The 25,997-nt window shown below is 45.3% G+C and overlaps 1 protein-coding gene across 5 annotated transcripts in view; it reads left to right on the plus strand.

Annotated features, from left to right (window-relative positions):
• DHRS7C (dehydrogenase/reductase 7C) overlaps positions 1–23,078 on the plus strand; it is a 445,910-nt gene extending 422,832 nt beyond the window's left edge. For all 5 annotated transcript variants that reach the window (XM_039501164.1, XM_039501166.1, XM_039501167.1 and 2 more), the window contains 3 exons: positions 2,536–2,628; positions 10,349–10,504; positions 22,815–23,078. In XM_039501164.1, coding sequence (XP_039357098.1) covers positions 2,536–2,628; positions 10,349–10,504; positions 22,815–23,020 — 455 coding nt within the window. In that variant the 3' untranslated portion in view covers positions 23,021–23,078. The remainder of the gene's footprint in view (positions 1–2,535; positions 2,629–10,348; positions 10,505–22,814) is intronic.
• The last annotated feature ends 2,919 nt before the right edge of the window (positions 23,079–25,997 follow it).

The raw sequence follows: 25,997 nt of genomic DNA on the forward strand, positions 1-25,997 counted from the left end.
AACCTGTGCTCTCCACCTTTCCCCAGTGCAAAGCCTCACTTTTGTATGAGTTTCAGTTTTGCAGCCAGAATAATAAAGTCACCATATCCCATAGCTGTGTGTCCATCATCTCCCTCTGCATCTGTCTTTCTCCTCCTCTGCTTGCTCCAGAAATACCACAGATCCCTTCACCACAAAGCACTAGAAGATCAGAAACTGAATCCAAATAGATGCACACTGTGCTCCTCTGCATATTGTCACACCCTGGACTCAACAACTCTAACTCCCAAACTTAGGGCAGAAATCATCCCAACACAAAATGCTCTAGATTCAAGATCAGCACCTAAAACACCCACATTCAGGTCACAGGAAAGAGCAAAGCAAGCCAGGCAGTTCCAGATCCCAGCCCAACACTACCACACTAGCAGATATCACAATCTGTTATCTACAGCCAGGCACTCAGCTACCACAAAATATGCACTGAGGAGAAAGTCACCTTAACACATTCAAAATCACCTTCACCAAAAAGGACACCCCACCAGAGAAGTAGATTTCATCATGGAATAGGTCACCCAAATACCCCACAGGAACCTGTTCCAATACAGAAATAAACCCCCTTCAATCACACAACCCTGTTAGTCACCTGCCACCCCACACTGGAACACGTACAGAGTATCATTAAACAGTTACAACTAGGGCTGTCAAATGTTTAAAAAGTGTTCACAATTAAATTGAAATTAAAAAAATTAATCACAATTAATCACAGTTTTAATACACTGTTAAACAATAATAGAATACCAGTTATTTTAATATTTTGGCTGGGTTCTATATTTTCAAATATATTGTTTCAATTACAACATGGAATATAAAGTGTACAGATCTCACTTTACGTTATTATTTTTATTACAAATATTTGCATTGTAAAAATATAAAAGAAATAGTATTTCAATTCACCTCATACAAGTACTGTAGTGCAATCTCTTTATCATTAAAGTTGAACTTAGATATGTATTATTATTATTATTAATTATTTATTACATAACTCTCTTCAGCTGAGTGAGCCCTTGTTTGCAAAGGAGGGTGGATTTTACCTCAGGGGGTTGGCATGTGGCGGGGCAGAGAGGCTGGTGCAGGGAGGCTGAGCTTGCCAGGTCCCTGTTCTCTATGGCAGTGTTTCTCAATTTTTTTGTGCTGGTGACCCCGTTTGGACTTAAAAAAAATTGTGATTACTCACCCCCTTTGAAAAAAATGTGATTACTCACCCCCTCCAAAAAAATTTTGATCCCCCCATTTTCAGCCAGAGAGGGTTAGGGGGCTCAGGGTGGGGGCTCCAACCCTGCTGCTGGGTGCAGAGCTCAGGGCTTGAGCTTCCCCTGCCACCACCTCTGGATTGCCGGGCTGGGGCTTCTATCACCCTGCTACCCACAGAGCTTAAGGCTGGGGCTTCAGCCTCCCCCACTGCCTGAGGAGCTGTGGGCTGCAGCTTCAACCCCCTCCCCCTGCCTCCAACACCTCCCTCCCTGCCCAGAGGAATGTGATTAACACATTAAAAATTAACATATTAATTTTGTTTTCAGTTAATTGCAGGCATTAACTGTGATTAATTGACAGCCCTAATTACAACCCGTACTTGATGGGGACCACATCCTGAATTAATCCTTCCTTAACCCACTTTTCTGGCCTTCAAAAAACCACCCAACCTCTCCAAGCTCATCATCAGAAGCCAGTCCCCACAGACCAGGAAATACCAACTCAAAGTGGCACCAGACCTTGCCAGAACAACAGATGCAAAATGTGTAGACATATCTCCATTGCTACAATGATCAACACCCTCCACAACACACCTTTCAAGATCTTTGGGTCTTACACATGCCTATCACAACATGTGGTGTACCTCATGCAGTGCACTAGATGCCCCAATAACAACTATGTGGGTGAAATCAGATAATCACTATGTTCTCAAATGAACTCTCACAGAAAAAAATAATAAAAGATTAAAACACCCTACCACCCATGGGCAAATGCTTTTCACAAAACGATAACTCCACATCTGACCTCTCCGTCCTCATCCTCAAAGAAAACCTTCACAACACCTTCAAATGATGAGCCTGGGAGATTAAATTCATAACTTTGCTAGACACTAAAAATCATGGACTGAATAGAGATGCTAAATGTATGGCTTATTTTTATTACAACAATCTATAACCAACTAACTCCCCTCCCCAGCCTTTTTAATCTCTGCCGCCCAAGACTGGAGGGATGTTAACTTGCCACTTTCCCTTGAATGGTACTTTGAAATATGTGTTAACTATTTGTGCTAAACAATCTGTTTCAGTTTGTATTTAGCTGTGACATTCTGAGTACATTTCCCAGGCCTGATGAGCTCTGTGTAAAGCTTGAAAGCTTGTCTCCTTCAGCAGCTGAAGTTGGTCAAATAAAATATATTACCTGTCTCTCTAATATCCTGGGACCAACATGGCTACAACAGACTTACTGTATCTCTGCTTAGTTCACATTCATTTTTTTTTCACTTTTTCCTTGTTGTTGTTTTTTCAGCCCTTCTTCCCAACATGATCTCAAGAAGAACTGGCCAAGTTGTCCTAGTAAATAATATCCAAGGAAAATTAGGAGTCCCATTTCGTGCTGCTTGTAAGTCATTATAAGACAAAATTTGCATTGTAAAGTGCCTGTATACCTATGACATGAAGATTATGATATTAGCTCATTAAATATGCTAATTTGGAGTAGGGTTCAGCAAATCATCAGTGGCTAGTGTGGTATTGGGCTTTATTTATTTATTTTTAATTTGTCATTATGTTCTATGCAGTTGTTAATATAGTTTTTTAATTCACAACAACCATGGCCTTGGCCAACTGGGAAATATCAAATCAGGCCCAGATCCTGCAGTGGGTGGGCATGGGAATGAATGAGGCTTCCTATGGGTGCACATGCCTGCATCAGATTGCAGGACAGTGGCTGATGGCCCCACTAGTGTTATTGATAGGTTACATAAAAGTACCCCAGAATTTATATGCTTCTGGAAAGAACAGCAATGTATAGATCTGAGATAATAATACAACATTTACCAGAACCACATTTTAGTTACATACTTATTCTATACATTTCAGGAGTCATTCTTACGAGGCAATGAGGGGACAGAGGTAATGGGCCAGATCCCCAGCTGATATAAATTGGCGTAGTTCCAGAGAAGCCAATAGAGCTACACTGATTTACACCTACTGAAAATCTGGCCCACTGTTGGGGGGGGGCGGCTGCTGCCAAAAATTAGTTATATGTCTTCTAAACCAGCTTTTCATAATTCTCCTCTTTCCTTCCAATACATAATTATCTTCCACATTTGCTACTCAAATACATTTTACAAAAATCACTTGCATTATATTAGCCATATGTTTCTTCAGAATCTAGTGGATCCAAGCATATCCTGCAGGGTGCATAGCTCAGCTATGACTGGCAGATTAAGATACTCAAACCTTTGGTGACTGCTTTTTTGTCTGCCCTAGCGTGGTGTGGCAGATAGGAAGCCTGGACAAGTATCAGATTAAAATAATGTCAACTCTTTAGTAATCTGAATACACAGGGTTGGACCCTAAGTACTTGTGCCTGGGAAAGAGAAGGACAGGAACCAGAAGAGGAAAGGGTCACAAAAGCCAAGAGCAAACAAGGTGTGAAGAAGGAGCGTGTGATCAGCAGTGTGGAATGCAGCTGAGAGGTCAGGGAGGATGAGGAATGAAGAGATGCCGTGAAAGTTCCCCAGGAAGCTGTTCTCAGAAACTTTGGCAAGAGCAGTTTCAGGGGAGAGGAGAGGGCTGAAGCCAGACTGGTGTTATCCTGGCTGGAGTTAGAGGAGAGAGACTCCAAGAGCATAGGCGGCGAGTTATATGGGCCCATGGTGCCCGTGCTCCACCAATATTCAGGAACTTGGGCCTGGCTCCACCAATGTTTGAGTTTATATTTTCAGAACCGTTTATAGGTACGGGACAGCTCTGCTTGGACCCGTTTTGGGCACCACCAAAAATTATACAAACCTGGCGCCCATGTCAAGAGACGCATTCAAAGAGTCTGGAAGTGAAGGCTAAACTGGTGAGGGGGCAGCAGATAGAGAGGTGGGTGTCAGTGGTATTGAAGGGATGTCTTTGATGTGGGAAGACCAGATCATGGTGATATTGTGTAGGAGAGGAGCTGAGAAGTTACTACATAGTAACTGAGTAGTTAAGGAGGAGTATCAGGTGCTATACTGTTTGAGGAGTCTGATCTCTATGACCTTTATCTGAGCCTGCCTCCTCACTCTATAAGCACTTCCTTTCAGCTGCCAAGAAGTAGACACAGTCATCGCCACTCTGAGGCCTGTTCTACACCTAAAAGGTAGATTGCTTTAGCAGCAGCACTCAGAGCTCTGAATTTCTTACACCCCTGAGAGATGTAGTTAAGCTTATCTAACCCCAGTGTAGACACTGGTTGATCAACAGAAGAATTCCTTCATTGACCCAGCTACCACCTTTAGAGGGGCGGATTTACTACAGCAATGGAAAAAACCCTTCCTTCACTGTAGCAAGTGTCTACTCTACAGTGCAACAGTAGAGTAGTTGCAGCTGTTCTTGTAGCATAGACATGCCTTGAGTATTAGAACCATAAGTGAGAAAGTATTTTTAGTGCTTATGAATTTCCAGGTGTCCCATGTAGTGCATTAAACCCCCCCCAAATCTCAGAAATATATCTGGTGGGGGGGTTAATGCACTAGATGGGATAAATTTATGAGTGCAGTTATATGTTGAGGGGAGAGAGGACACTTTTTCAGCAGCCCTGGGTGTCCCTTTTGGTTCATGTCTTATGTCCTAAAATCTCATGCTTCAGGGCTTAAGATGGTCACTTGCAGGGGCCAGAAAGGGATTTTTTTCCCCACAATGTATTCTGGTTTTGGAGGACTTTTTTGTTTGTTTATTTTTCTCCTTGCTCTGAAGCTTCAGGATGGCCATGTCTGGAGATGGGACATTGGATGGGGAAGGCCAGAGCCCTGAAGCGGCACTGAGAATTTTCTCTCCATGACTTTAAGATTAAGCTGGATAAGTTTATGGAGGGGATGGTATGATAGGATAATGGGTTTAGTCAATAGGTCAATAACGTGCCACACTGGTAATTAGTACAAAGGGTCAATGTTGGGATATTGTTAGCCTTTTTCCAGAGGGTCTGGCTGGAGAGTCTTGCCCGCATGCTCGGGGTTCAGCTGATTGCCATATTTGGGGTCAGGAAGGAATTTTCCTCCAGGATAGATTGGCAGTGGCCCTGGAGGTTTTTCGCCTTCTTCCGAAGCATGGGGCAGGGGTCGCTTGCTGGTGGATTATCTGCTACTTGAAGTCTTTAAATCATGATTTGGAGCATTCAACAGCAGAGTCAAGGGAGAGAATTAGTTCAGGAGTGGGTGGATCGGCTTATGTGGCCTGCATCTTGCAGGAGGTCAGACTAGATGATCATAATGGTCCCTTCTGATCTTGAATTCTATGATTCTATGAGTCTATGATTCTCTCTCAGATGCTTGGCTGGCTGATTCTCGCTCACATTCTCAGGGTTTAACTGGATCGTGAAGGATTTTTCCTCCAAGTCAGGATGACAGTGATCTTGTGTGGGCTACTGGTCTCTTGCCGGCATCATCTGGATATCTCTCACTAAATCATTTCCCTATCATTGCAGGGGGGTTGGGCACTGGTGTACCTTGGTTCCTCCAATTCTCTCCCCGTGACTCACAATAGTTTAGTTTCCTGTTGGCTATAATACTTTGGTTTAATTTCAGTTGTTGGGTTGAGTGTGCAAAGGGTTGGTGGACTGTTATATATGGGAGGCCATACTAGATTACCTGGAGATCCTTTCTGGCCTTAAAGTCTATGATTCCTTAATCTACCCAACAAAGCCAGAACCAGAGCCAACAGCTGGGAGCTAAAGCTAGACAAATTCACACTGGAAATAAGGTACAAATAGTTAACAGTGAGAGTAACTGGAACATTGAAACAGCTTCCCAAGAGATGTGGCAGATTCCCATTCACTTGCAGTCTTTACATCAAGACTAGATTTGTTTCTAAAAGATACACTATAGTCCAACCAGAAGTTATTGGGCTCAGTGTAGGAGTCACAGGATTCCATGGCCTGTGCTATATAGGAGATCAGACTAGCTTATCACAATGGCCCCTTCTGGCCTTAAATTTCATTAATCTGTGGTGATGAGCATCCCAACAAGCATCCTCATAAGACACAGGTGTCATGGTCTTTTGTATTCACCCAGAGCCGGGGACAGGAAGCAGCTTAAGCACTGTAAAGGGAGTAGTGATGGCTAAAGGAATGACATCATGTGGGGAACCAAAACATGAGGGCATTTGCTTCTGGAGTAACAAACCACTGGAATCAGATCCTTGCCATTTGGAGGAAGCTGTGTAATGGGCCTTTAGAAAATGGAGGCATCATACCCCAATATGCTTCACCAATGGACATCCTCCACAAGCAGGGATCCGTGCAATGGCAAAGGAAGAAGCCACCATTTGGCACCAGATACCTCATAGGAGATCCTGTGGACCAGAGGGGCAGAAAGCCCTCACTGGCTTCTTCACTCTGAACTCAGTAAATTCCTACATGCCGGTTGGGATTACGTTACAAGGAGATGGGGTTCTAGTTCAGACAGGGTTGCTCTCTTCAACAAAGAATTATCGTCTCTTTCCAGGCTTGGAAGAGACAATCTCTGTTCCTTGGTACCAGCTGAACCAATACATTCATTTATAGCAACATACAAAGAAGCAGGATGTGCAATCAGTTGGTCAGACTGGAGAGGTACCTATTTTCAAATTAACACATTAAGTTTATGCAGAGTTAATTTATGTGAGTTTTTCCCCCATTCACACACAAACACTCTTTCATGAGTATGGTAGTGTTTTCAATCTGGGCCAGCCTGGTTCAGAGCAGGCTATAGGCTAGAGTCTGGGTGATGCTTTCACCTTGCAGTGAGGATGCAGGCTAATACTCCAGTGTTGATAGTCTTCCAATGTCTTCTCACAAGTCCTTCTGTGCCCAGAACAACACACAAGTTTCCCCATAATTCACTTAAAGTGATCCAGCTGACTGAAGCATTAAAGACTATTCTCTCTCCAGAAACACACAGAGAAGTGCAGCATCAGTGAGGACACAGTAATCTGGGTATGGTTTGCAGTGTGGCTGCTCCCACCCTGACAAGGCTAATTGGGGTGCTCAGGCCCAAGTGCTGATCAACTAATTCTGCAGTGAAGACACCCCCTCTCTGGACAGCTCTGTTTGGCTCCGTTTCTGTCTTTCTTTGACTGTCCTGCTAACACACATTGCTGAAGTATCATGAGATCCAAAGGTTAAAAAATTATAGGTCATATCCCAAAAAATCATGAAACTTTAAAAAAATGATATCAGATTTCGGGATCTGTCTTTTCCTTGTTGATTCCTCCCCCCATCCCACCCCCAGTATGTGTGTGTGATAATTAGCGGTACGGAGGTACAGCTGTGACATACCAGGGTACAATCCAGATCAATGAATAGCTGTGTCATCCCACCCTGTAATCTGGGGTGCCCTTTATCTGCTTTGCTGCTGTAGCCTCCAACCTGGACTGCTCACAAACAGCCTCCAGCATGTAAGTCACTCCCAGCTACATCTGTGTGTGCTGCAGCCAGCCAGTCACACCTTGGCTCTTCCCAGCCTCCGTTATGCTGCAGGGTGACCCCAACACACTCCCAGTCTTAGGTTTTCCACCAGAAATGTATGTTCTATACTGCCCAGCCCTCTACTGTACAGTACAAATATGTTAAGTCCCTTATTCATTTAACAGAATAATATGCACACAATTTGTTACCCCAAATGAAGGTACCCAGATGCTTCAACTTGAACACACTGGATTAGATAAAATAGTAAAACAAGTTCATTAACTACAAAGAGCTAGATTTTAAATAAGTATAAGTAATGAGGCATTAAAGTCGGAAGTAGTTACAAGGAAAATAAAGATAAAACACATACCAGGTGCCCAACATAATAAACTATGTTAGATTCAAAACAAAGTTTTCTCACTACATGCTTTCAGCAGTCTTACTAACCAAAATCATTAGGTCAGGATTCCTTCCCACCCCCAGAGTCCAACTGCCTCTTCCTTTGTCTATTCAGGTGCAGTGACTGTGACGGGCAGTGTGGGAGAGACAGGGGTGCCTTGGGGTGTTCGCATTTCCTTTTTATAGTTTCAGTCCCCCTCTTCAAAAACATTTCCAGCTGAGAACCAGGAGCCAAAGAGTCTATGTGGAAGGACAGTCTCTACTGGTTTTTTCCACCTGTTTGAACTTCCTTTGTTTTCCTTTCTGCTTGATGACTCTGTTTCCTGCTTAAATGCAAATTGAGACAAGCACACATTCCTTCCTTTTTTTAGGACAGACCTGACTTCTGCCTGGGCAGGGTTGTGGGGTTTGGAACGTGCGTTACTAACACCAGACAGGGGAATCTTATCATTTCACATACAATGTTGCCATACATATTTTACCAGGACAATACTGACCAGCAAATTATGATTTTTCAAATGATACCATACAAGGTGTAGGCCTGGCTTACCATAAGTGACTTGCCTAAATTCTTAGTGGGCATGACTGGGAAGGTGAGTGGAAGGTTAAGTTATAAATGGGGGCTTGACAAACTGTATGCTAGAGTCAGGCTAGTGCTAACTAAGATAAGCAGTAACACCCTGGTGCTAGAGACAATGGATGAGATAAAACTGGAATGTAAAGATCAGGTTCCCTGTGAACAGCACATGGACAGAGCATGCTGTACAGGGATTGGTTCCTGCAAAGTAGCCAATCCAATAAAAACTGTGTGATTTAATGTAAAGCAAATACAATGTGTTAATATATATAAAGGAAGAGGTTTTCTGTGTAACTTTGGTTGTGTGGTATGCCCTATCCCCACCCCTACCTTCAAGTCTGATAAACACAGAGTAGCTTTGCTCTATGTCAAATAAAGGAACCTGAATGATGAAATCCAGAATAGAACTGAATGTTTTGGATCCCAGAGAACTGGATGAAATGCTCTCCCAGAACTGGAAAAGGGGTTCTGGTTAAGCCAAGTGGAAAAGGTCTCAGCAGGAATCTCAACAAAAGGCATGCTTTGTATAAAGATTATTAGAATAGTGTGTAGGATGTAAATACAGGGGTGTATTCAATCACACCAACTCTCCCAGATTTATTGAGGGAGGTGATTCTGTTCCCAGCAGCAGGAGATCTCGCTGCTGTCTGATGGTGCAGAATATTCATCTTTTCTTCAGACCCCCAAATCCCATGAATTAATTCTGTCTCTCCCACTCTGACACCTACCAAATCTCCAACCCTGCCACTAATTATATGCCCCCACTGCATGTCAATGCTTGCCCAATATCTGCACCCCCACGCCACTCAGCAATTAATTCTGCTCCTCAGACTTCAAATCAATTCTGCCCCCATATCTGACAGTCACCCAGGCCCAGCATCAGCCCTGTGCCCCCTCTAGCCTTCACCTCAGCTTCTGCTGCAGCTCTTGGGGGATCTCCACAGCCTGCTTGCAGGCCTTGGAGGGTCAGCTGAAGTTGGCCTGTCTTCACTCCCCCTCCTCCTTTTCCCAGGCCCGGTATTGCAGGATTTGGGGACAGAAGAGCAGGAAGCAGAGTGACCCATTACATGGGGAGCTGCCCTGAACTGCTGGGATCTTTCTGCTCCTTCTCCCTGCTCTCCTACACAAAAGTATTCTCTGGCTCCCATGGCAGGGGGGAGAGGTCTGCCTGCCCCCTGCCCCTACTTCCTGAGCAGAGAAGCCAATCGGAGGTACAGGCGAGACTGGAAATGTGGGGTGGCTGGTGTTTCTCAACAATGCTAGCCTGGCTCCAGCAGGGCTCAAAATTGGGTTATTCGATGATGTGGCCAGAGCTGGCAATTATTTTTAACTCAGGCACCAATTAACAGATTTCCTTGTAAATTCTCATAAAAATTATTCTGCATGCAAAGAATAAGTGCTGTAAGTTTGGGGAGATACAATCTATTTAACCAAAGTGGTTAAATCCCTGGTTTAAACCTTACATTCAACTCAACTATGCTCAACTTAGCTATGGAGTGATGATCAGTGCTTTCATAACTGTGTCTGTACGATGTACTACTGGGTGTCCATTTCACCTGCCCTCAGTTGCAGAGTGAATCTATTCAGTCGTTGACTTTGGTTTCCTCTCCTCTCTCTGGAAAACTGTTACCATGTGCAGGCAGAGTTACGAAGCAGAAAAGTCAAGGTATGCGTAAGTCAGTGTTTCTGCATGTTTTAAGGCTGTTTCTCCTGTTGCTTTTCTCTTAGATGCTGCTTCTAAGCACGCTGCACAAGGGTTTTTTGATTGTCTTAGAGCTGAAGTGGAAGAATTTGATGTTTGTATCAGCACTGTGAGTCCAACATTCATCCGTTCATACCATGTTCAACCAGAGCCTGGCAACTGGGAGGCCTCCATTTGGAAATGTAAGGTTCAAAGAACAAACGAGAGCCAAAGGACCGGTAGAAGTGGATAGTGAGACAGGGGGTGGGTGGATAGAAGGGAGACAAGAGGACCATGTTTCAAAGTGGATCAGAGCTGATCAAAATGCTCTAGAGAAATGTTAGTGTATGGCAGCAGAGTCCACACCTTAGTGCAGGCAGATTTGCATCCCAGCTTGCTGTGAACTACGGGTATGTCTACCCGGCCTGTGGAAGTGAGCTTCTCAGCCTAGGTGGACAGCTCTAAAAATAGATGTATTGACAGCTCTTTGAAGTTGCAGTTTGGGCTGGAGCCTGGGCTCTGAAGCCCACTCCCATCCTTAGACAAACCATAAGTGTTCATTGAGACAAGCCCCCAGAGAGAACAGATGATGGCGGGCAGAATAAAAGAGAGATTGCGTAAGTCATGTGAGCAGTGTACGGAGAGGCGGAAGACAGGGGAGAGTGTAATGGAGTGTGTGAAAAGAAAGGCGCAAGGCAGGGGAGGGGGCTGTGATTGGGAAAGGAAGTGGAGTTGGGGAAAGGTGTGCTGGGAGTATGGAAGAGAGGCCAGCAAAAGGGCAGGTGAGGAAGGGAAGGACAGTGGAGAAGGAGTATAATTGGGGTATTGAGAAGAAACAGTGAATGAGTTCAGCTTGGGTGAGAGAAAAAACCATGCAACTTTACTCACCATTCTGCCAGAAGAGTATTCGACTGGGAAAGCTTTTGCAGCCAGTTGATTTGATCCTGTATTGTCAACCCAAAGCACTGTGTCAGGCCCCTAGGAATCATGAGAATTACTTAAAAATCATAAGATTTTTTTTAAAAGTACTAAATATTGTGTCTGTTTCTTTACTAACTGGTCTCAGTCTTTAGTTTTCACTCAGTTCACCTTTTCAGGCTTTTCCTCATGCCAGGTGGGCTAAAAACTGGGTGTTTAGTGGTCCGTGTGTGAGATGAATTTGGTGGGTCTGAGCTGTGATGGCACAAGCTCCCCACTGTACTTTGCATTAATGCAGGGGCTCCCAAACTCTTTGCCAATATGACAGTTTTATCCTCCTGGGACCACAGATAGCAAGGAAGATGCCATTTTGAAGAGCAAAATGGCATTTTCCACACAGTGTGTCTTCACATGCACTGTCTTGTGTAGTCTGTTGGTTTGATAATGATGTTTTCATGCTATTTTTTTTTGTGGATTCTGAAGTTCAAAGTGTGACGCACATGCTCGTGAGCAGATCGGGCAGACAAAGTCATTGGTGAGTGTCTTGGTAGCTATAGACAGGGCCTCCCAGAGGGGGAGGCAAGAGGGGCAATTTGCCCCAGGCCCCGGGCCCCACAGGGGCCCCCAGGAGAGTTTTTTGGGGCCCCTGAAGTGGGGTCCTTCACTCGCTCCGGGGGCCCCGGAAAACTGTCGTGGGGCCCTGGCCCCTGGAGCTTCTTCTGCTCCCGGTCTTCGCCGGCGGGGGGTCCTTCCACTCCGGGGCGGAAGGACCCCCCGCCACCAAATTACCACCGAAGCGGGACCCATCGCCAAAGTGCAGCCTGGTCTTCAGCGGTACTTCAGCGGCGGGGGGCCCTTCCGTTCCGGGACCCGCCGCCGAAAGTGCCCTGAAGACCCGCAGCGGGAGCCCCCCACCGCCGAATTACCACCGAAGACCCGGCTGCACTTCGGCGGTGGATCCCGCTTCAGCGGTAATTCGGAGGCGGGGAGCCCCCGCCGCGGGTCTTCGGGGCACTTCGGCGGCGGGTCCCAGAACGGAAGGGCCTCCCACTGCAGAGGACCCCAGGCCCCCGGAATCCTCTGGGAGGCCCTGGCTATAGAAGTGGTATGAAGCTTTTCCTTGCAGCTGACAGTCAATTATTTCTGTCCTCTTCAAAGGCTTGGAAAGCTCTGAGTGTTGTGTGTCGCCAGGCTGATCTATTTGATCAACCTTCTCAAGATCATCTGGTTTTATTGCACCAAAGTGTGTGCTATTCTTGATGCTATCCTTGTAGCATTTTCTGGGGTGGCCTTGATTCTGAAGTCTTTGTGCCAATTATCCATAGACATTTTTTCTGGGGATTCAATGTTCAGGCATCCTAATGATGTGTCCAACCCAGTGTAGTTGGACTTTTATCAGCATGGCCTCAATGCTTGTGGCATTTGATTTTTGGAGAACCTCTGGGTTGGTAATTTTGTCTTGCCAGCAGATCCCCATAATGGTGAGCAGAGGCTGCATATGGAAGGCCTCTAGCTATTTGATATGACATTTGTATGGTGTCCAAGTCTCAGAGCCGTAGAGGAGAGATGTGAGCACAAAAGTGTTGTAAAGTTTTATTTTTGTTGAGAGGGTTCTGTTCTGGGATTTCAGGACTTTGTTGCATAGCTTTCCTAATGACTGAGAAACTTTATGTATCCTGTTCATGATCTGTTTGTCAAGAGATCCATCATTGGAGATGTTGCTGCTGATATAGGTAAGATTGTCAGCTTGCTTTAGTTGGGTTCCACTAATGGAGATGCTAGGGGATATGGCATGGAGTGATGAAGATGGCTGATGCAACACCACAGTTTTCCCCAGGCTGATTGTGAGGCCAAACAATTTTGATGCTTCAGTGAAGTGATCTACGATGCACTGGAGATCTCCCTTTGTGTGTGCTGGGAGGGCACAATCGTCCCCAAAGAGTGCTTCTCTTAGAAGATTGAACCGTCATGTCTGTATCTGATGTATATGCGTCTGTTGAGTCTGTTTGTAGCATGGTTGAGAACTTGGGTGAAGAAGGGATTGAACAATACACGGGCAAGGACACAGCCTTGTTTGACTCCGTTTGAAATGGGAAAGGAGACAGTCAGATCTCCATTAAAAAGTACCTGACTTTGCATCCCCTCATGGAATAAATGAATAATCTTTACCAGTTTTGGTGGGCAACCAAATTTGCCAAGGATCATCCATAATACTCCTCTGTTGACAGTATCAAATGCTTTTGTCAGATCAATGAAGATACTGAATAGATCCATGTTTTGTTCGATACGTTTTTCTTATATTTGCCTGATACTAAAAATCATGTCTATGGTGCTACAACCAGGTCTGAATCTGCACTGAGCCTCAGATAGATTGGCTTCTGAGACAGATGAGATCTGTCTGTTCAGGAGGACACAAGCAAAGATTTTTTTCAGCTACAGACAGGAGAGATATGCCGTGGTAGTTATCACAGATCATTTTGCTACCTTTATTTTTAAATAAAGGAATAATTATGGCATCTTTGAAATCTTGTGACATTTCTTCATTCTCCCAGATGTCAGTAAGAATCTTCTGGAGTGTTGTTGCCATCTTTGGACCAGCAGATTTTTATTTTTCTGCCAGTATTCCATCTCCGCCTGTGGACTTTCCTGAGCTCAACATACTGATTGCCTTTTCTGTTTCTTCAAGTGAGAGTGGTGAGTCACGGTGGTGCTGAATAGGCTTTTGAGGTATCTGGTTGGTAGCACTTGTTTCAACTGAGGATGTATGGGGTGTATGGGAGAAGTAATACCTCTGAGTAATTTGAACTGCTGCACTCTGAGTGGTTCTTTTCCTCTCTGGTCTTCACTGAACACCCAGTCTCACCTGTGGTTGCCACACCCCAGTAAACTGCCTCAGCGGATGGGCTAAACCAGGTGAGGGTAACTGGAAGTGTGGAAACTGATGGCGATTTAGGGATTGCCCTTCCAAGCATATGAAGACTGTTCTGGTAGCCAAGGCGAAAGAGACCATGTGCTGTTCCAACAGCTTGAAAAGCAGTGCAGCGATGCATTGTGGAAGGTGAAAGGCATGATGGGGCACTAAAGAAGTCCTGGCTATCCACTTCAGCTAAAGGAGCTTCGAGTTGTAACAGCCTTTGTGCCACTGGACCAAGCTTTAGCAGCTGAGAGAATGGGATTGTCCCAGTGCAACGACTCCCATTTTAATCAACCTCACGCACACGCCATTCATGCACATCTCTCTTCAAAAGTCCTGTGGCGATGGGGGAGTTTCAAAGCAACAGGTGAAGTTGATTACTGGCAGTCATAGCCACAAGCCTGTACGTAGGCAGCCTGGGACATTGGTCACCCATCCCTGACCCAAGGTCAGCAGGGAAGCTCGGCAACTCCCCAGGCAATTGAGCAGTCCTTTTTAGGATTGCACTGCCCTTCCCTTTGTAAGGGAAGGGGCTAGAAAAGATCCCTCAAAATTTGCCTTTCCAAATCATATCTGGCCAGCTCACTGTGGGTGGTGGATCAGCCTCAGTGCTGTTGAAAACCAAAGATAACTAAAAAGGCACTAAAGATTGTGGATAGGAACATCAAGACTATGGTAGACAAAGACAACACCTCTCAGTTTGAAAGAAGAACAGCTCTCCTTTCAAAAGAGCTAGCCAGTATGTCACTGAGATTGTAGCACTCAGTGAAACTAGATTAGCAGACATGGGCATTATTAGAGAACCAGCTGGGATTTGCACCTTCTTTTGGAAAGGAAAAAAAAACACAGAATCCCTGGAGTGGGAATTACCATCAAGACCAAACTCTTGCAATGTCTTGAAGACTTCCCAATAGGCATCAACATAAGACTCATGGACTCCAGTTACCACTAAATAAGTCACGATTTGCTACCATCCCCCACTGCACCAATGGGACAACTCAGCAGAGATGCCAAGAACTGCCAGGCCGTGGGGACTGAGCTATCCCTGGGGCTCTGTGATGGGGTGTGCATACCCTGCACTAGGCAAGAAAGGGTTAATCCCACAGTGTGGGGGAGGAAGTCCCCCCCCACCCCCAGATCCTGCTGGGCATGCTCCAAGTGCTGTGCTAGTATAAAGGAGAGCAGCCCAGCTCAGTCTGGGCTGACAGCCAAGGAGGAAGGATGCTTGGGGAGGCTCCAGCCCAGGAACTGTTATAGCCCTTGCCTGCAGGAGCCAGAGATCCTGATACCCAGATTAGAGACCTGTTGCTTATAGCTGACCGGCAGGAGTCGGAGTCCCAGGGAGTTACCTGTGCCAAGGAGGCTGGAGACCCCAACACCATATGGACTACAGCTTCAGGAAACATGGTAGGAAGTAGCCCATGGAGGTGGAGTGAGTGGTATCTCTCACCCATGTAAGGTCAGTGTGTTGTGGTTGGATTCCCTGCTGACCTAGTTGCAGATAACTCTGCCACCGTTAGGGCCCTGGTCTGGCACCTGGTGAGTTGGGTGGGCCCCGGTCCCCCTACCCTAGCTGCCACTGCCTTTTGGTGGTGGCCTCCCAGATCTGGCCAATAGGCCACACTGCCCTGCATGCGAGGGCTGCAGTATTGACTCTGGCCACTAGGCCATGCTACCCTGCACTTGAGGGCCACTGTATTGAGTCTGGCCATTAGGCTACTTTGCCCTGCACTTTAGGGCCATTGCACTGACTCTGGCCAGTAGGCCATGCTATCCTGCACTCGAGGGCTGCTGTATTGACTTTGCCCACTAGGCCATACTGCCCTGTACTTGGGAGCCGCTGTATTGTCTCTGGTCATTAGGCCATGCAGCCCAGAACCCAAGGGCAGCCACTGTATTGACTCTTGCCATTGGGCCGCACTATTGTGAGGCCCAGAATGGTCTGGTAGACTGTAACCATGGTGTCACCACACCCATGATCCACTCCAAAGGGGGACAGAGTGTACATACACTGCCACAGGCCCCTAGAACAGTTGTTCTCAATTGGGATATGTGCACCCCTGGGGGTACACAGAGCTCTTCCAGGGATTATGTAAACTAATTGCCTAGTTTTACGAGATCAGTGGTTTTCAAACTAGGGCTGCCGCTTGTTCAGGGAAAGCCACTGGCAGGCCGGGCCAGTTTGTTTACCTGTTGTGTCCGCAGGTTCAGCTGATCATGGCTCCCACTGGCCGCGGTTCGCCGCTCCAGGCCAATGGGGGCTGCAGGAAAGGCAGCCAGCACGTCCCTCGGCCCGTGCCGCTTCCTGAAGCCCACATTGGCCTGCAGCGGCGAACTATGGCCAGTGGGAGCCGCGATCTGCCAATCCTGCAGACACGACAGGTAAACAAACCGACCCAACCCGCGTGGGGCTTTCCCTGAACAAGCGGCGACCCCAGTTTGAGAACCCACTGCAATAGACCAAATGAAAAGCACTAGTGAAGTCAGTACAAATGAAAATGTCACACAGACAATGACGTCTTTATACTGCTCTATATTCTATACCAGTGTTTCTCAAGCAACGGAGTTGCCATTTATCTTATAATTACATGGTAAATGAAAAAGTAATTTTTTCACACTTTTGTATTTTTATATCTGATTTTGTAAGCAAGCAGTTTTTAAGTGAAGTGAATCTTGGGGTACTCAAGACAAATCAGACTCCTGAAAGGGGAACAGTAGTCTGCAAAGGTCGAGAACCACTGCCCTAGAGGAAGTTCTCCCCTAACTCGGGGCTGAGCCATGCTGCCAGGGCAGTGTGTGGGGAAGCTTTCCCTAATGCTGCCCTATAGATAAACAAAGGGCAGGACTGTAGGAACAGAAACCCTCTCAGCAGGTGCCACAGCATCTCCATGTGGCAGAAAGCAGCATTTACAGGCAAATTCCTGTTTCATCCCCATGGTCCAGCTGGCTGCATGGACTCTGCTGGGTGCTGGAGAATGACGGGGCAGTGAGATATGCAAGTATCAGGGTGATGCACGCCATTTGACTGCCCTGATCTGGGCATGGCTGATGCCTGGGGCCCTTCCACAAAGGGTTGTGATTCTGTGAAGGCACGAAATCCAACGGTAGTTTTCCTCTGTCCGAACCCACCCCTTGTGTCAATGTTCTGTCTGTGTCCCAGAAAGCAGGGCTGGTGCTCTAGCAAGATCTTCCCTGCTGGAAACTGTTGTGGCTGCTGGTGAGCATCAAAGCCATAGGGAGTTGCATTGGTGCAACGGTTCCCAGGCACGGGGAATATACTCTTCAAGAGCAGCTCCCACTCCCCTGCTTCCACTGTAGGGGAGATGGAGGGGCTGGATTGAAACCATGATGGTGGTGTGAGCTGGGTTATCAATGGTATTTAGATGTCTAAAAATGCAAATAGGTGCCTAGAGGGATTTTCAAAAGCACCTAAACACCTGTCAGCAATTCCAGGAGGTTCACGGTGGCAGCTGTGCACCTCTGCAAGCTTGCAGTGGTGTGACCCACCCCTACAGCTCTACAGGGTGTTCTCCTTCACCAGTGGTGTCAGCGCTGAGTGCCTATGGTGTGCAACAACTCTGACTCCTCAAATGTACCCGTAACAGCACTGTGTGCCTGTGCCATGCACTGAGCCTGCCCATTCTCAGCTTGCCAGCCTGGTCTCAGCACTGTGTGTTAGTAGCATATACTCAGCCAATATTTAAAAAACAGGTTTTCTGAGGGCGGGGCTATATTTCTGTATTCCTGACTAAATAACCCCAAATTTGTAAATAATTCTACACCAGGCTTTCAACTGACAGCAGTCTTCAGGCCAATCAGACTATTCATGTGGATTGTAGAGCACTTTGAAAATGGCTCTGCTCAACCTAAGCTATCATGCTGCAAGGGCTGCCTCAGAACTAACTGTCCTAAGCCTGCTTCTCTCCTCCTGTCTGTCCCTATAGTGCTCCACCATTCGCTCCTGAGAGTTGAAGTTCCAACAATGTGCTCAGTCTCAGCTCCTGTTAATAAAACATGGGTCATCCAGACAGGGAACAAGAAAAAAGCCATATGACAGGTCTCTCTAGGTGTGTAGATGGTTTCCACCACTGCGGTGTCTGGGGGCCTCAAGCGGCCAGTCACAGCTCAGACGGTGAATACCCAAAAGAACAAGTATAGGGTGGAGTTCATGTGCAATGAATTTGAATTTGGTCATACAGAAAATGCATTGAACAGTTTACTAATAGCAAAGAAATTCATAAAAGGTGATCTCTGGCTGTAGATAATTCATGATCTAAAATTCACAAAATCCATTTGTTGCTGCTTGAGACAGGCACCTCCCCAATAGCTTTGTTTCAAATAGTCATTCAAAAGATAGGACAGAGCAGAACTTGGGTTCTGTTGCTAGCTCCAAATTAAACATGCTATTTCTTGTATTAGGCCCTCCTCTGTGGTGCTGTGTCTTTTGCCCTTTACACAATAACAGTAGAAGAAATCACACGGGGACAGTGGGACCCAGAATATACACATCACGTAAAGTCTAGTTTTAGGCACGCTGCTTCTGTGGATGGCTTCTAAGCCAACACTAGATCAAAGACAGAAGGAACCATTCTGATAATCTAGTCTGACCTTCTGCCTAACACAGGCCAGGGAATTCCACCAAGTGGTTCTTGCATCCAGCCCATAATTTCTGGTTGAATGTTTGAGCAAAAATGGTTCAAGCACTCTTGAGAGAGAATAGAAAGAAAAAAGACCCCTTTCCCCCAGCAAGTTTTGTGTTTGTGTTTTCCCTTTGACCAGATTTCGCAGGGAAATGGTTTAGTTGCATTTGCCATTGTCTAGTTAGAAATATGTTGATAACACAAATATGCGCATACACATCAATACAGGCAAACCTAAGGTCCTACAGCTAGGAAGCAAGATTGCAGGTCACACTTACGGAATGCAGTACTGCATCCTGGAAAGCAATTACACTGAAAAGGACTTAAGAGTTGTTGTAGAAACCAACTGAACCTGAGCTCCCCAGGCCATGCTGTGACTGAGAGCACTAATGTGATCCTTGGATGTCTAAGCAGTGGGATATCAAGTAGGAGTAGGGAGGTGGCATTACCTCTGTATATGACATTGGTGAGATCATTACTCGGTTCAGTTCTGTGGGCAACACTGAAAAAAATGTTTAAAAATGGGGAAGAGTTCAGAAAGGAGCTACACGAGTGAGTTGAGGTTTGGAAAAGGTGACTTACAGTGAGAGACTTAGGAAGCACAGTCTATTTAGTTTATCCAAGAGAAGGTTAAGAGAGGACAGTTACAGTCTATAAGTACCTACACAGTAGAAATTTCTGATAGTACAGGACTCCTTAATTTAGCAATCAAAGTCTGAACAAGAAGCAAGGCTGTAAGCTGAAGCTAAACAAATTCAGACTGGAAATGTGTGTCAAATTTATGTAACAATGAGGATAAGTAACCACTGGAATAACTTGCCTGGGAATGTGGCATGTTCTCCATCACCTGGGGATCTTTAAACAGAGAATGGATGTCTTGTTGTAACAGATCCACTCTAGCCCAACTAGACGTTATAGGCTTGATGCAAGAATCTCTGGGAGAGGTTCTCTGCCCTGTGTTCTGTAGCATGATCCAAATGCCCCCTTCCGGCCTTAAATCTATTAATCTAAAACAGAAAAAGAAAAGAATTGGATGGTGGTTTTGCCACAAGCCCTGTGCATGGGGTGGCTGGTACCTGTGCTGCAGCAGGAGCAGTGCAGGAAAGGAGTTCTGCCTCCAAAGAGAAGAATTCCTTTCCTGCTTGCCCATTGTTCCCAGGGGTGTAATAATTTCTGTTGCCCTACACCTACTGAATCAGAAACGCCTCCCCCCACACCAGTTTAGCTAAGCTGGACAGTGCAAGGCTCTCCCCACTCTTCACCTACCCTCTCCAGAGTAGAGACGTAAGCAGTGAACACACTGCACCTGCTTGCACACCTCAGATCAATATCAGGGTGCCTGCAAGGGGGTTGGGATATATGTACGGAGAGGGGATTGTACTCCACCTTATGCTCCTGCATGTCTGATCATCCCACGTGAGGATCTAGCCCATAGGAGTCATTCTATTTCAGTGCATACTAGGCTGTCAATTAATCCCAGTTAGCTCAAGCAAATAATGAAAACAAATTAACTTGATTTAAAAAGGTAGTCACTGTTTTAATTCCACTGTTAATAATAGAGTACCAAATGAAATTTATTATAAATATTTTTGGATGTTTTTCTACATGTTCAAATATATTGATTTCCATTACAACACCATACAAAGTGTACAGTGCTGACTTTATATTATTTTCTTACAAATATTTGCACTGTAAAAAAGATAAACAAAATAAATAGTATTTTTCAATTCACCTCATACAAGTACTGTAGTGCAATCTCTTTGTCATGAAAGTGCAAGTTATAAATGTTGAATTATTGGTTTTTTTTACATAACTGCACCCCAAAACAAAACAATGTAAAACTTTAGCACCTACGAGTCCACTCAGTCCTACTTCTTGTTCACCCAATCGCTAAGACAAACAAGTTTGTTTACATTTACAGGAGATAAAGTTTGTAGCCAGCATTGCAAGGTATTTATGTGCCAGATATGCTAAAAATCCATATGCCCCTTCAAGACAAACATTTATATGCTAAACATTCATATGCCTCCCATTCCGGAGGACATGCTTTCATGCTGATGATGCTCATTAAAAAAAAGTGTTAATTACATTTGTGACTGAACTCCTTGGGGGAGAATTATGTGCCTCCTGCTCTGTGTTGTACCCTCATTCTGCCATATATTTCATGCTACAGCAATCTCAGATAACAACACAGCACATGTTGTTCAATATAAGAACACTTTCACTGCAGATTTTACAAAACACAAAGAAGGTACCAATGTGAGATTTCTAAAGATAGCTACAGCACTCAACCCAAGGTTTTTGAATCTGAAGTGCCTTCAAAAAATCTGAGAGAGATGAGGTGTGGAACATGCTGTCAGAAGTCTTAAAAGAGCAACATTTTGATGCAGAAACTACAGAACCTGAACCACCAAAAAGGAAAATCAACCTTCTGCTGGTGGCATCTGACTCAGATGATGAAAATGAATGTGTATTGGTCTGCACTGCTTTGGATCATTTTTTAGCAGAACACCCCCCCTCAGCATGGAAGCATGTCCTCTGGAAAGGTGTTCAAAGCATGAAGGAGTATACGAATGTTTATCATATCTGACACATAAATACCTTGCAACGCTAGCTACAACAGTGCCATGCAAACACTTGTTCTCACTTTCCAGTGACATTGTAAATAAGAAGCCAGCAGCATTATCTCCCATAAATGTAAATAAATGTTTTTGTCTGAGTGACTGGGTGAACAAGAAGTAGGATGGAGTGAACTTGTAGGCTCTAAAATTTTACACTGTTTTATTTTTGAGTGCAGTTATGTAAAAAAAAAATTCAACATTTGTAAGTTGCACTTTTACGATAAAGATATTGCACTACAGTGCTTTGATAAGGTGACTTGTAAAATACTATTTCTTTTATTTATATTTTTTACAGTGCAAATTTTTGTAATAAAATAATACAAAGTAAGCACTGTATATTTTGTATTCTGTGTTATAATTGAAATCAATATATTTGAACATGTAGAAAACATCCAAAATATTTAAATAAATGATATTCTATTATTAACAGTGCGATAAAAACTGCAATTAATTGTGATTATTTTTTTAATCTCTCAATTAACTGTGATTATTTTTTTAAATCATTTAACATCCCTAATTCATAAACATATTCTCCTCCCCCAAGTATCCCTCCACAATAATATCCCCCAATTGCCAGCTTCTTTTGATACTGACAATATATCACATAAAATGTATATTCAGAACTATGCATAAAACATCAAAGGCCTGACTCAGATCACTCTCTCTTGGAAACAGAAGTAATTCCATTGACATCATAGAGCTCTGTACAACAGGTGCAAGGACATTCAGAACCAGGCTTTTATTCCTAACAAAGAAACGAAAACAAACGTGTAGGGTTGTGTAGGGTGTGCATGTCTCCTGAGACGAGAGTGAATGCTCAGTGATTATTATGTGGCAGTGAGGAGTTACCTGGATACCTTAATTGCATTTCCAGACTTTCTAACAGTTTCTAAGGGGTTTTTCCTTAATTTACAGAAATTCTATAGCTGTAAGTGTAATATTTTTAGGTGGTGGTGCTGGTCGTGGCAACTGGTAATGTTACCTGAGCTCCATTGAAATATGCTTTTAACCTTCTTCTTAAACAAAATTTCTTGTCTGGAAATTTCTTCAGGGTTTTAAAAACATTAAAGATGGGCTCAATGTCGGAAAGGCCTGTAGACTTTCCAACTCACACAAGGTTTGTGTGTATGGGGAAAAGGAAGCCAGGAGAAAGAGGGAACAAAAGGAGATTTTTAGAGGAAAGCTGTAAAACGATTAAATGAGCTGGGGATGGAGGGAGAGAGGAGGAGATGGGGTAGATGGAGGGTGGGAGTGGGAGGAACTAGGGGTTCAGGAAGCAGGTTGGGGTCTTCTTAGCACTAATTCACAGCTGGTCTGTCTGTTGCTCCATCGCTCCCCACGTCTGCCTCAGTGCGGCTACACTTCTGTTCTACTCTACACTATCTGGCTGCTTCTCACTCCTCTCTGGTCTGCTTTACAGTCTTTTTCAGAAAGCTGGCATACGGCGTGCATCCAGTGGAGGTTGCTGAGGAAGTTCTGCGCACTGTGAGCAGAAAGAAACAGGAGGTGTTTATGGCCAACGCCATCCCCAAGGCAGCTCTTTACATTCGCACTTTCTTTCCGGAATTGTTTTTTGCCATCATTGCGTCTGGTGTTAAGGAAAAGCAGAAGGTAGAAGAGAAATGATTTTGTTCAGCTCTTTTTTCTGTTTGTGGCCTGAATAAAGTCCATGTTTCAAGAGTGAGCATTTCAACTTCCCTTTCAGTGAACAGTAAAGCTGCCAGCAAAGCCAGGTTGCTGCCAGACTACAGCAGAGAATAGCACAAATGCCTTTAAAGATTGCACCTCTCTCAGAGCCCATGGCTAAGATAAAGTGTTCTGTTATTTATATTAAAGTAGCACCTATTGCCCCACTATGCTGGGATATGCATGGACCCAAAGTGAGAGACAGGCCCTGCTCCAGAGAGTGGACAGTCTATAACTAGACAAGACAGACAGATAGAGGGTGGAGGGAAGAGTGCTAACCCCTGCCAGGGCTCTCCTGAGACCCCTTCCACTCATTTCCCCAAGCACAGGGATAGCTCCGTGGTTTGAACATTGGCCTGCTAAACCCAGGGTTGTGAGCTTAATCCTTGAGGGGGCCATTTAGGGAACTGGGGGGAAAATCTGTCTGGGGATTGGTCCTGCTTTGAGCAGGGGATTGGACTAGATGACCTTCTGAGGTCCCTTCTAACTCTAATCTTCTATGATTCTAACTCCAGACGTTGTCACTCAGGTATTTTTATTTGGCATCCAGCAATGCTAGGCTGAGTTGATCAGACTCAGACCCAGAGGGATGGATGCAGGGTATATCACAGTTCGAAAGTTACACAGAAACCCTTTCACTTTATATTCATTATACATCTCATTGCATTTACTATACATTGCATGACATGTTTTTGGATTGGCTTGGTTACTTTGCAGGAACCAATCCCTGTGCAGCATGTTCTGTTCCCAGCCATGGTGAGTACAGCCTGAGGGCCAGGGGGCGAGTTAGGGGATAGCTCATGGCCATGACTATATGGGTATAGGGCAATTGAACTGAATACTGACACCATTTTCCAGAGGCGGTGGTGATTTTAGTTAATATCGCACTCCTGAAGATAACAGAGACTGAAACGGAACAGCTCCTGCAGGTGTCCGGCTGCAGACCAGGGCTGTATGCTGCTAGCCGGTGTGCTGCAATGCTGAAGTAATCACTGAGTGATGTGGGAAAGTGTCCTACCATGGTGGAAGAAATAAAGCATCCCTCCCCAGAAACGTTTGGCAAAGGATTTCAGACCTCCTCCAGGAAAGTTTCATTGAGATCATAATGGCCGATTCATGGGACATCCTGAAGCACATAAACAAACTGTTCTACATGGCCCCCTCTTTCTAACTCAATAGGGGAATGAGAAGCAAATAGAAACTCTACCTCAATTGGTGGGAGGGATAGCTCAGTGGTTTTAGTATTGGCCTGCTAAACACAGGGTTGTGAGTTCAACCCTTAAGGGGGCCATTTAGGGAACTGGGGTAAAAAATCTGTCTGGGGATTAGTCCTGCTTTGAGTAGGGGGTTGCACTGGATGATCTTCTGAGGTCCCTTCCAACTCTAATCTTCTATGGTTGTTTCACTTCCTCTTCTAGCTTCAGAGTAATCAACATATGTGTCCTGCTACTTTGAGAGTTCCATCCCTGCAATTTCAAAGCAAACTGCATACTTATCAGAGGTTCCTTCCCCTGCATCAAGTTGGACCATGGGGATGGGTTGGACTACCCAGGAGTCAAAAACAGGTTCTGGCTCACTGGATTCCCCTGGTCACCTGTCCCCCATATCCTTCCTCCTGTTCCACCTCCTCCTTGCTGTTCACCTGACTCATACTCCCGCAAAGTGTCCACAGGGCTCTTGTGGGGGGGATCTCTGGGATTGAACCATGCTTTGTTCTTCTGTAATTTTGCCTTGTCAGTTGCTACCAGGACTGAAAGTAAGCCAGTACAGGCCGGTACAATGTAGCAGTAAAAAGTGGCCATCAGTACCGGCCCATAGCAGCCAACATTAAAGTGCTGCCACTTTAAGCAGGGGCCTTTGCCACAGCAGCACTTTAAGGCAACACTTTAACATCATTGCCCCTTTTTCCCTCCCAGGCCGCCAACAGCGGGGGGCAAAAGGAGCAGCTGCCCCAGGGCCAGCGAATTAGAAGGGCCTGGGGCTGTGGCCACCCCTGCCGCTGCTGCTACCACAGCAATGGCAGCCAGAGCCCCAGGCCCATTTAAACACCCAGCTCCCCATTTAAATCGCCAGGCAGCATGGATAGGCTGGTTGAGGGATGCTAACCCCCCAGCCCCACCCCTTCTGCCCAAGGCCCCACCCCTTCCAGGGGCCAGAGCCGGCCTCCATACCAGTAAGTGTTGAGTGTTACTTTCACTCTTGCCATGATCTTTTGAACCTGTAAAATTTGCATCTGAACCCAGGCTTCTAACGGCCACTGTAACCAAATGGACTGGAACTATGTCACTTTTATCCTCCCACAATCTCATTGTCCTTTCCATTAAGGCCTAGCAAGGGGACAATCCTGTGGATTTGCATTGCTTAGGTTTGATGTGCCATGTATCAGTGGTAATACTTCATTCCAGTTGCTGCCTGTTGCATTCACCCCTTTTTCTTAGTTTGGATTTGATGGTTCTATTCATTTGCTTAACCTGTCCTGCTGCTGCTGGATGATAAGGGATGTGAAACGTCTGACCAGCAAGCTGCACACTTCTTTGACAACTGACTCCACAAATACACTCCCATTGTTGGAGTCAATAACCTTAAGCACCCCCTATCTGCAGAGCAGATAGTACAGTACATCAATTGCTTTGCTGTAGTTATGACAATCATTTCTAACAATGCCTCCACTTCCTGAACTGGATGTATGGATTCTTTATGTTCCAGTGACTGCCTCTGGGGCAGTGAGTCCTCTCCTACAAGTAAAATGTAGGTGTGCACTTGACAATATCCCAGTTTGGACTTGGAAACCTCCAGAAAGGTCTCCACTAATTGGGGTACCCAGGCAGACATATCCTGCCCATTTTGTACAGGTATTTTCTGTGTGTTTTTAATTGATTCCACAACTGCAACCATGGGCATGATGCATCCTTCTTCA

The sequence above is a fragment of the Mauremys reevesii genome, linkage group 15 (genome assembly GCF_016161935.1).
Source record: "Mauremys reevesii isolate NIE-2019 linkage group 15, ASM1616193v1, whole genome shotgun sequence".
Taxonomy (NCBI): domain Eukaryota; kingdom Metazoa; phylum Chordata; order Testudines; family Geoemydidae; genus Mauremys; species Mauremys reevesii.